At 38.3% G+C, this 12,584-nt stretch overlaps 1 protein-coding gene across 1 annotated transcript in view; it reads right to left on the minus strand.

The window, feature by feature from the left end:
* Positions 1-3,021: 3,021 nt before the first annotated feature.
* Positions 3,022-12,584, minus strand: part of LOC112138302 (gastrula zinc finger protein XlCGF57.1) — a gene marked incomplete at its 3' end in the record, with an annotated part of 21,174 nt that continues 11,611 nt past the window's right edge. Inside the window, 1 exon segment of the mRNA XM_024260868.1 lies at positions 3,022-4,560. Within this exon segment, the coding sequence (XP_024116636.1) occupies positions 3,022-4,560 (1,539 nt within the window).

Here is a 12,584-nt window from a genome sequence, read left to right on the forward strand (position 1 = left end):
TTGCGCTGGGGTTACTGGCGTGGGGCCCTGCCTGGGGGTGAACCTCCAGCAGCTTGTTACTTTATGATTCCACCCCCCACTTCTGAAATCATCCTCCAATTTGCTGAAACCCTCCCCATCCTGAACGTCAAACTCTCTTATTATAATTCTGGAGCAAAAAAAAAATCAACATAAATAATGTTAAATCCTCAAACACAAAAGATGTTTATACAAATATACTAACTACACTATATACCATCTAAATACTAAATACTATACTGAGTCTCTATTGTTCCAGTAGAATCTGTCCAACACAAGAGGCCTTCAGCTCATTTCTGTTTGCTCAGCTGTTACAGTTCAAAACACATTTGCAGGAGAAGCTCTAGCTATGTCTGCACTACTCCCTTTGCTGAAGTTTTGGGGGAGATGTTACAGGGCTGTGCTTTTCCATGTTTTTGTCTGAAATGGAAGTGAATTCTTTTTTTCTACCAGCAGAGCTGTGCTGAACCTCACTGCTGCACTCAGACTGATGAGAAAAGCACAGAGAAGCAGTTTGTTGACTTCAGTCTTCTTCACACCTCCTGATGGAGCTCTGTGATCTGAGCTCAGTCCTGAGCTCAGCAGTCAGAACTGGACTTGAGGAGTCCAGCTTTGGAACCTGCAGAGAACCAACAAACAGCAGAAAGCCACACTGTGGGAAAGACTCCACACTTCTGACTGATGTTCACGTCCACTTTATTCTTCACAGGAAAGATTGGAACAGAACACTGAGAACTAAAGAACAGAGAAACACTTCTAATCTCTACTAGAAAACAGGAATCACAACAACACAAACACCAGTCACACTCTTCATCTGACTCTTCCTTAATACAATTTTTAGGAGAATCTTTTCTTCACAAAACTGTTGTTTACTAACATGAATCAACATGATATGTGACATTATTTTAGATTAAAAAAACAATATTAAGATGTTTAAAAATCACACAAAAAGTGTTAGAACTAGAGACATGTAATAATTCTAGTGTTGTCATGGTAACACCAGACTTAGACAACATTGTCTCAACATAAACTACAACCACAATGGTTAACTTAACATTAAACAATACCATAAAACTACAAAGATATATTAATAAAAGTCAACCAACAAAAATTTTAATTCATCAAAATTTCCTAAAACATTTAATCTAACATAGTTCATAATTCAAGTCATAATTCAAAACAACACATTTCTATTTACAAGTGAATCTAAAAGATGAAATTTAATGATCAACTTAAATATTTTTTGTCAGTGTTGGGTAAATTACTTTGAAAAAATAATTTCTTTGTTTTAAATGGTAATGAAATTACTTTATTCGTTATATATTTCAAAAAGTAATTTAATACTCAAGCTGTTATTTTTTTATACTTCTCTTTTTTTTTTCAAGGGAAAACCAAAACAAACAAGATCCTTTTGTTTACTATTTAACTTTTTTTTAATAGAAGGATCTTGTTCAAACTATCAACATGGTTCAAGACATGACCTAATTTAATTAGAAATCAGACAGCAGTGTGAAAAATGACACAAAGTTCAAACATATGTAGTCTATGCCACCACTCAGAGAGATGTGGAAACAACTGTCACACTTACATGTGTTCAATCTGGAATTAAATCTTTCTAAAACACAAAGAGCTATTTAATGCCTCCAGCAGTTTCTTTCTCCTCCTCAAATGTAAAAAAGTCATTCTGACTGAAGGGGGCAGGGCTAGTGATGGAAATTCCAGCTCTTCTTAGAGAACTGTCACTCATTTAAGGGCACACGTCAGACTATTTCTATGCATTCATTACTAACTTGATCCTCCTTTTTCATGAATGACTGCATCATGTGGTTTGGAGGCCATCAGCCTGTAGCTCTGTGTACATGGAATGGAAGCTCAGAGTCTTTCTACTGCTGACTTTGGGTCATCTTCATCATTGGGTCTGGGGTCTCGTCTTCCTCTTCACAACAGTTTAGATTTTTTATTTGGTTCAGATCAGAGGACTTTGCTGGTTGATCAAACACGGTAACATCATAGTCACTGAAGTAGATTTGGGTACCTCTACAAGTGTGGGGGAAATTTTCAAAACCTGCTGAAAATAAAAATCTGAATCTCCATAAATGTTGTCTGTGAAGGACAACAGGTGAATCAAAATCTATTCTATTCTACTGACTGACTTAAACTAAGACCATTTATTCATTCGGATAAACCTTTGCAAATTTCTTTAGATTGGGATGGAACCTTAGGAGTTTTAAACATCAACACTTTTTTTCTATTTTTTCCCCCTGATAAGATTAAATGATCAAAATAAAAACATTTTCAAGCTATAGGCTAAAGTTCTGTATAAAACGTTAGTTTATTTATTGATAAAAGAAAAATTCTACTTTTTTGCTTTTTACAATATTTCCCTCTTCTTATAAAAACCCCAATGCATTTTACAACAGAAGTTCTCTGAAAAAGATTTCCTGCCCTTTTTTCAGTAAAAGTTTAAACAAAATCCCTACAAGAAAAATGTATTTCTACTGTATGAGTCATCATGTGTGAATTAAGATCAGACATTTACCTAAAACTTTTGTCACATTTCTTACGAGAAGAGGGGCTTCTGTTCTATGTGAGAGCTCATGTGCTTTTTGAGATTAGACATATGACTAAAACATTTATCACATACATTACACAAATAAGGCTTCTCTCCTGTGTGAGTTTTCATATGTCTTTTGAGATCAGATATATGACTAAAACGTTTATCACAATCTTTACACGGGAAAGGCCTCTCTCCAGTATGAGTTCTCATGTGTGATTCAAGATTGTCTTTTCGACTAAAACTTTTATCACATTCTTTACACGAAAAAGGCTTCTCTCCTGTATGGGTTCTCATGTGATTTTTGAGAATGGACATGTGACGAAAACCTCTATGACATTCTGTACATGCAAAAGGCTTCCCCCTTCTGTGAATTGCCATGTGTCTTTTGAGATTATTAATTTGACCAAAACTTTTATCACATTCTCTACAGGGAAAGGGCTTATCTTCTGTGTGAGTTATCATGTGTGCTTTGAGGTAAGATATTTGATCAAAACTTTTGCCACATTCTTTACATAAAAAAACATTCTCTCCTGTGTGAGTTATCAAATGAGCTTTAAGGCAAGATATTTGATCAAAACCTTTGCCACATTCTTCACATAAAAAAAGCATCTCTCCTGTGTGAGTTCTCATGTGGTTTTTAAGATAAGATTTACAAGTAAAACTTACAAGACATTCTTGACAAGAAAAGGTCTTCTCTCCTGTGTGAATTCTCATGTGTGAATTAAGATTAGACATTTTTCGAAAACTTCTATCACATTCTTTACAAGAAAAGGGCTTCTCTCCTGTGTGAATTCTTATGTGTGAATTGAGATAAGATTTACAACTAAAACTTCTATCACATTGTTTACAAGAAAAAGGTTTTTCTCCTGTATGAGTTCTCATGTGTATTTTGAGATTTGATATTCGGCTAAAACTTCTATCACATTCTTTGCAAGAAAAAGGCTTCTCTCCTGTGTGAGTTCTCATGTGTAATTTGAGATTAGCTGTTTGACTGAAACTTGCATCACAGACTTTACAAGAAAAAGGCTTCTCTCCTGTATGAGTTCTCATGTGTGTTTTTAGATTAGACATATCACCAAAACTTCTTCCACATTCTTTACAAGTAAAAGGCTTCTCTCCTGTGTGGGTTTTTGTGTGTTTTTTGAGACAATACACATCACTAAAACTTTTGCCACATTCTTTACAACTAAAAGGCTTCTCTCCTGTGTGAGTTTTCATGTGTCTGTTAAGGTCAGTTATGGAACTAAAACTTTTGCCACATTCTTTACAAGAAAAAAGCTTCTTTCCTGCATGGTTTCTCTTGTGTGTTTTGAGATTTGCTGATTTACCAAAACTTTTCTGTGGGTTTATCTCTTGATATTTAGTTGAAGTTTCATCCTGACTATCAGTTACATTCAAGCTCTGATTGTTTCCATCTGTTTCACTGTTCTTATGTTCCTCAAAAGTAGGACTCTCCATCAAGGTTTCAGTGTCCTCATGATCAAACCGCTCTTCATCCAGACTGATGAAGAGCTCCTCTTTTTCCTCTTTAATCTGTGGAGGTTCTGGTTCCTCTTGCTCCTCTTTAACCTGTAGAGGTTCTGGTCCTTCTTGTTCCACTTTCATCAGTGGTGGTTCTGTTTCTTCCTGTTCCTCTTTAACCTGTAGAGGTTTTGGTTCTTCTTGTTCCACTTTAATCAGTGGTGGTTCTGTTTCTTCCTGTTTCTCTTTAACCTGTAGAGGTTCTAGTTCTTCTTGTTTCACCTTAATCAGTGGTGGTTCTGTTTCTTCCTGTTCCTCTTTAACCTGTAGAGGTTCTTGTTCTTCTTGTTTCACCTTAATCAGTGGCGGTTCTGGTTCCTCCTGTTCCTCTTTAACCTGTGATAGTTCTTGTTCTTCCTGTTCCTCTTTAATCTCTAGAGGTTCTGGTTCTTTCTCTTCTTCTCTGAGGTTCCTCTGCTGGTTGCAGAGATCTTCCTCTTCAGTCACATAATCCTGGGGGAGGACTGCAGGGACACAAACACAAGAAGGAACCTTCTTTTAAACGACTTTACGTATTGTCAAACATCAATAAAATCTAAAACATGTCAGAGAGAAGTTCCACAGTTTAAAATTTAAATATAAAAAATGTTACTATTTAGATAGATTCAAAGTTGAGATTCATTTAGGTATTTTATTTTTCAATTGGTCAAACACCTAATCAAAGAAACTCTTAACCTCTTGACTGAATTTTTTTCTTCTTTTAAAATATATATATATATATGTATATATATATATATATTAGGGCTGTCAGATTTGTCGCGTTAAAAACGCATTAATCTGACATGTGCTTGGCGCCGACAATTTTTTTGACACATTAATCGCGGATTTTTCTCATACGTGCCTTTCCATACCGCACGTGCGGGCGTCCTGCCCTTTAACTCACCGGCTGCTCTCTCTAGATCACGGGCGGGTCTCCAACCACCAAGCTGCTAGCTAAAACCGGCCGGCGCTAGGACCTGGAGAGCTCCTGCACCCTAACCCGGCTCCAGTTCGCGTCCAGTACCACGTCTGGTGGTACCGGCTCGCGTCCGGCGCCGCGTCCCGAGAGCTGCGGACCCCCGACGTTCCGAACAGCAAGCTCACCGGGGGACGTTTTAAATGTTCTGGAGGTTTAAGCGTGATCCAGCCCCAGCATAGCTGTCTGTCTGCCGGCATATTCATGGTGTGAGCTCCGCTGGACACGTCGCTGCATTGAGCTGCAGCCAGAGAACGCGGCGGCAGTAACAGACTGTCAAACTATCCACAGAGTATCCCACTTTTCTCAGTCTTTAATGTTGTAAAAAAACAAAGGTAATTGGAAATGATAAATCTCTATTTTATTTATTACTGTAGTTCAGCAGAGGAAGAAAAGATTTGGTCCTGACAAAAAATGAACATGAAAGTGTTATGGAAATTTTATTTTTGATGTTTTTTATTTTATTTTACTGAACGTTGATTGAAGTTTTGAATTTAAAATGCCCTTCACTTGCACTTGGGCTTTTGTTAGGCATTTTATGTTACAGCCTTTTATTGTTAAGAAAGTTTATCTCAATACAATGTTACAAAATAAAGTATTTCTGATGAAAACTATTAATTTTGTCATTCTTGTTTTCATAATTAATGTAGAACTGCTAAATTCCACGAGCCACACATTTTTTTCCTTAAAAAAAGGCCACATGTAAATTTGCGATTAACCGCGAGTTAACTCCGGACAATGCGATTAATCGCAATTAAAATTTTTAATCGCCTGACAGCTCTAATATATATATATATATATATATATATATATATATATATATATATATATATATATATATGTTTTTGTTTTTAAGTAGAAGCTAAATTCATTTGAGATAGTTCATTTGACTACAGCACATAAAGTAGACAAAATTTTTTTAATGCAACTTTGCAACAGCAACCATCTGTATTTCAGACAAGACGGTAATTTCCAGTATTTTCTTTGTAGAAAGTGTGCACTGATTCAGTCTATTTATGAAATGCTAAAGGCACAGAAGAATATTTCACTTTCAAAATGACAATTACGCATGAAGCGATCTTTGCAAACATCAACCGGACGAGTTCTGACTCTGACCATTCCTACTGGATACGAGGGATGCAACAATACAGTTTGCTCAACGTTCGATACAAGGGTCACGTTTCGATACATATTGAAAAAAAACAAATAAAAACCTGAAATCATAATTTTCCACAGTTTATAATTTCTTTTGCAAACCGAAATAACAAAGAAATCAGATTGAATCAGATTGCAAAGCTCTTGGCAGCAATTGCAGAAACACACTTAAATAGAACTCTGGTAAACTTGTAAACATTAGAACTTGTATACAATTTAATCAAATATAAAAGTCCTTCAGTCCTCAATACTTGTAAACGTGAATATAATAAACTCCAACAATCTAAGATGTGCTCTTAAGTCTTGACAGCTTGCAGTACTGCATTCTTAATTTACCAGTGTGAGGGCCGTAATGTAAAACATTTAAAGAGATATCGCTCTGTTGCCCGGGAAAGTCCAGGTGTATGTGGAAAGTTGTGCGTTTTTACTAAGTCGTCTTAAATCTCTTTTCGCATTTGGTCATAGAACGCAGGAATATATATATAGATTTTTCTTGGAAATATGGATGTGCTGTAAGTCTTTTGAAATATATCTGGGATTTTTGGATCGTGTTAGTTGTTCAACTTCTAACCGCGATTGCAACTCGTCGACAACAATCAGTCCGAGTTGGTACGAGTCATGCTTTTAGAGGAAGTACTGTCAACCAATCACGAGTGAGTTTGTTCTGACCCATTCAAGCCCACACCCCTCCCACTAAAAGCGGCTCGGAGTAATCTGTCAATCAAACGTTTGAGGCGGGACCAGCAGGAGCCACATGGTTTTACTGAGGCATCTGATTGGTCAGTTTATAACTAAAATAAATGGTGATAAAGAAAAAATATCGTAAAAAAATTAGGATTATAAAGAACGTGCTAAGAAGGAAGCATCAGAGCAAGAATGATTATTCTGACAAATAAAATGACATAAATAACTATTTCTCAATGGAAGTCTATGGGAATTTGGTCTTCTTGCAACCCACTGGTACTTCCTATTTGGAACACGTCCAACACGGGGTGGGGTTATTTTGGCCATTGATATTCATGTCAATGGTTTCCCCACATTGTATGATATAGAGATGAGGCAAATCTTGCAGACTGTTCCTCTTGTCAACACATTAAAATCCCAGTGTCCCTTTGTTTACTCTCTCACGAGCCCAAGCTGACATTAGAGTATGTCCACACCGCAGGTTTTAGTGCTGGTGGTGCGTCATCAAACACGAGCTGGAAGCTGTTCACACACCGGCTATGACTTTCTCCGTTGTGGCATTTAGCTAAATGCTATTGTTTTTAGCATTTGGGCTCCACCTCCAGGGGGAGGGGCAAAATAGTTTCTGGCAGGGAGGGGCAGAGTAGGAGCAGGCAGGCTCAGCAAGACATGAATACACAGACACACGCTGAAGGCCGCTCACTGTGGTACTGACTAAATAAAATGTCTGAATAAAAATGTCGCACCGAACCGTGGAAAGCCTATGGAATGGCTCAGTTTTATATTTATTATTGTTGCATTCCTACTAGATACTAATGCTTCCAAAAGGTTCCTGCGTTGAAAGTAAATCAACCCATAGTGAAGAAATATAGACCCTATTTTGACTGCATTCTGAGCCATATCAAGGTGTTAATACACATTTCCTGCACCAACAGACTACACACACGTTACACAAGGAGGCTGGAGTCCATTAATCATCTGTCCACAACACCAGTGGTTCCCAACCCCCCAGCCGTGGACCTGTACTGGTTTATGGGTTACATGGTACCAGGCCACAACCAAAAAAAACACATGGTAACTTAGATTATTTCTGTTTTGCTTATGAAGGAAGTTTTATTTTAGAAAACTATCAGCCTCTCTCCATCACATCTACTAATGATCCGTGTTTGACGTAATAAGAAATTCATGTTGACTTTGAGAAAGTCCTGTTGGTGAATTGATTTAATACTCTTCTACTGTCCATATGATCAATCCAGTAATAATCCTCTTCAAAGTGAAGTACATCACTTGATTAACATACAGAGCACGTTTCACTACACTGAGAGTTAGGGCTGTAAGGAGTATCCGGGTGCTCGGGTACCCGCAATCTGCTCCTGAAAGTTTGAGTACAAATATTCGCAACGTCCAAGATCGTTATTTCGCGATCTTTATAAATGTAGTAAATTGTAGTAAAGTATGATGATAATATCCTCTGGGGACGATGTATTTTTGCTCTGAAATTAGGGCTGCCACGACAATTCGACTAATTGACGACTAATCGACTATTAAAATAGTCGACGAATAATTTGGTCGTCGAAGCGTCGTTTTTTTTTCCTTGTTTTGATCTTAAAACTACAGTTGGCGCTTTCTAATGCCGGGTCTGCCTTTGTCTTTGTCACACATCTTTGTCACCTGAAGATGAAGCATGTTGAGACAGAATTTGATCATGCTGAACAGAGAGCTTCGTCTAGCTAAGCTAACATCTGCGCTAACACAGCTAGCGCTGCCGCGGCTGTCATTACTGCGCTGTTTGGAGATGAACCAGAAGATCTGCAGCAGATCCGTGTCTACGGCGCTTCTGTCTGCATAATGAATGTTTCATAATGTGCGCTCTTCTAACCAAACGCCACGAGGACAGCGCGTATAATGAGTTTACACTGGAAATGAACCGCTCGTCCAAGGTTTCATTCATATTCCGCACCGCGATCACGTCGTTTGGTTCAGAGAGCAGATTATGAAATATTTACCGCGCAGACAGAGAGGCTGTGAGTCGGTACGGATCTGCTGCAGATTTATGGAACGATTTAAAACTACGAGTCCCAGAAATGAGGGAGCTCACCTTAAAGTCCAGAGCTAAGTTTACAAGTGTAGCATTACATTATCTGCATTAAGCTACAAGTAAATGTAACTTAAAGTCACAAAAACGACAACAAACAGCAAACAACCACAACATTAAAGAAGTAACTCAGATTTATGGGTTCTCCCCCAAACTGAACAATATGATGTAATTTCGTTCTGCGCATGTGCAGTGGATGTAGGTGGTGAAAGAATAAAAGTACTGTTGTATGCCCTAGGTCGGGGGTCGGCAACCTGCGGCTCCGGAGCCGCATGTGACTCTTTAAGCACTCCCTTGCGGCTCATTGGCGCTTTTTCAAAAATGTTTGAAAATGAAAAAAAAAAATGTTGGAGGGAAATATATTTATTGTTTTAATACGATTTCTGTAGGAGGACAAACATGACACAAACATCCTTTACGTTTTCCAGTTGTTGTGAAATGAGTGTAGATGCTTCCACGCCATCTGAGTCAGCGCACAGTAGAATTCCTGCCCGTGCGTCTGGAGCGCACGTGAGCGCACGTTGCTACGCGGGTTTTGAAGTCGGGTCACGAGCTCCACGTACAAATCGGCACGCATTGAGCGCGCTGAATCTTCAATCCGGTTCAAGATTTCCACGCACAGTCACAGCAGCTCAGAGCTGTAACTGTGCGTGGAAATCTTGAACTGGATTGAAGATTCAGCTCGGGGGCTGATTGTGGGTGGAGTCTGCTTCAAAGCACAGAAGTACCAAACGTGATCACGAAGGAGAAATGAATCATTACGGTTTGTGTCCGGTCAGGTTAATATGACACCAAGATGAGATGAGCGCTAATGAACAGTAGAAGAAGAATAGAAGAAGAATCTCCTCCCCGCCACTGCGTGCGTGACCGCGCTGCTCCGGTGTGGATACCACCTGCTGAGCGCGGCGATGTGCAGGTCTCACACACCGGCCGCGTGCGGTGCGTGGCGGGGAGGAGATTCTCCTTCTATTGTATTTTTACTGTTCATTAGCGCTCATCTGCATCTACAACAGGGAGAACCGAAAGTAAAAGTGTTGAAAATCCCCCAAATCTTTCTGAAGACTTTTGTTTTCACAACTCTGTCCTTTTAAATGTCTGACTATAAGACTCACGCGCGCTCCAGACTTGGAGGGCAGGAATTTAGGTGTGCACGCGCTTATATTGACTCTTCATTGAAAGTGTTGATTGACGCGGCCAGTGTGGAAGCACCTTAAAGGTGCACGTTACATTTTTGTGATTTTTTTCAAATCCTCTAAATAAAAATAACATCAAAAATCGTATTTCTTTATTGCATTTCTTTAATTTCATCAAAGCAATGAAACAAACTGTAATTCATTCATATTGTAGTGATGGTCTCAGACACGGTGAGATTGCTGTCGGTCTGGCAATGCAAGGAATTGTGGGTTACCCATTCTTTAGGCTGTCTGACTGGAATTGGATTTAAGTTTGGGTTTTCCTCAATGTGTTTTGTTGTCTGACTGTTGAACATTTATGATTTTGTCCTGTTATGTTTGAATTCTTCCTGCACCTGGAGTGAGAATGAGGGAGAGACTGATCAGGACCCCCTCTCGTTGTGTCATTGAGGAATGTCAAAATAAAAGCTCAAATGATCATAATGAGGATATTCAGCTTTTGTCAGATAGTTTGACACTGCAATGCCTCACCAACTTGTCATGAGGCCAAAAATGAAGCTTATATGACACGAGGACACGCAGCAGGAGAAATCAATTTATGCGGCTCCAGACACATTTGTTTTTTATTGTATTGGTCCAAAGTGGCTCTTTCAACACTTTGGGTTGCCGACCCCTGCCCTAGGTACTAAGTACTAACATGCCCTGCTTTTCTCCCTTTTTAAAATATAAATGTCCCTCTTTTTATTTATTTTCTTTGTTTCTATGGACATCATCAGGTTTTTTATGTATATGTATGTATTGACTTCAAATATGTTATTAGTGTTTTGCTTTAATAAATGGGCCTCAGTGAGCAAAAGTGTTTTTATATCTGCAAATAGCTTTTGAAATACTTTGTACATGTTTTAATAAATATATGTTTTAAAACTTAAAAAAAAAGAATTTCAGGCTTTTAATACGTTTTCTGTAGTTGATTCAGATTACCTCATTTGATTTAAGTCTTGTTTTAATGCCAGAAACTAATGAAGGAGAAAAGCTGCATGATTCATTAAAAGATTAATAAACTATTGTCTTTATTTTAGTTAGAATATAGCTTAAAGACCTCAAGTTTAAAGATAATGACGGTTAAGATGAGTGTTTTACATCCAGTCGCCGCACGAACCGATTAGTCGACTAATCAAAAAAAAATAATTGGAGATTAGTCGACTATTGAAATAATCGTTTGTGGCAGCCCTATCTGAAATGCAGTTTAATGTATGACTTTAAGTTTACGAACTAAAATAAAGTCGAAAGAGCCGCAGTACTGCCACCAGAAGTAAACACATCTTCGTGACGATGAAGCTTCTGGTTTTCAAAGTAAAACTAGCGAGAGCTTTTTTCCGTTCAAAAACTGAGACTGAAGTTCAGCTCACAGACATAACTTCTGAAAACATAATTAACTTTAGCATCGGAGCTTTAGCTCCAGTGTTTACATTCTTTTGGTTATGATAACACTTCAACATTTGACGGAATGAACGAAACTCCAGCTTATTCTGAAGAAACAGCCTCGCGCTGCTGAAAGGTGGATGTAATCAACGTGAATCAGCTGATTCTGCTGCGAAAAAAAGAGAACTTTTTACGGGCTCTCCACCAATATGTGATGCTTAGAATGTAAAATATTGAAGAACTTTGAGGATAGAAAACTGTGGAGAACATTTCAGGCTTTGTTGTTAAATGATCCAAAACAGCAGGGATTTGTTTTATCCTTTTTTGCTTTTTATGTTGCTGCTGAACTTAACTAGAAGGTTGAACGAAAAAAAGTTTAAAATGACAAACAAAATTTCTGTTTGAATCTCTGTGGGTTTTTTTTTTAATAAGTTTTTTTTATTTTGATCTCTTGTTCTTAATAAAGACATAAATGTTGGTAATTTAATACAAATAATTTCAATTTTCATCCATCTAGTAAATATACACATAGCAATAAACGTAATATTAAAAAGTAAGAATCGTGGTTCGATTCGTGAATCGTTGAGCTTGATTCGTGAATCGAATCGGATCGCCACCTGACCCAGCCGTCCTGCCACGGCTCCTTCTGCCGAGTCTGCAGTTTCTGCTCAGGCAGCATTGTCCTGGAGGTGAATGTACTTCTCGAGCCCTGCCCAAGGCCCAGGGGCCGCCGTTCGCTCAGCTGTGGTTTAGCCAGCAGCGCTTTAGAAGTGTCACGCACACCCCCATTACACGGTTTATAGCAGTAACAGCAGGGCTGTAACGAGTATCTAAGCACTCGGATATTCACGATTCGTTTCCAAAATCTCAAGTACATATTATGGCTGGGCGATCGAGTATTTTTTGTAAATGTAAATTAGTACATTTTCTCTATGAACGTGATGTTAGCGTTCAATTCAATTTTCATTTATTTATATAGCAGAATATTACAAAACATTTTTCTAAATGGGCTCCACACCGGGATTTGTAGATAATGTGACTGTG

This window comes from Oryzias melastigma, unplaced genomic scaffold, assembly GCF_002922805.2.
Source record: "Oryzias melastigma strain HK-1 unplaced genomic scaffold, ASM292280v2 sc00300, whole genome shotgun sequence".
Lineage (NCBI taxonomy): Eukaryota > Metazoa > Chordata > Actinopteri > Beloniformes > Adrianichthyidae > Oryzias > Oryzias melastigma.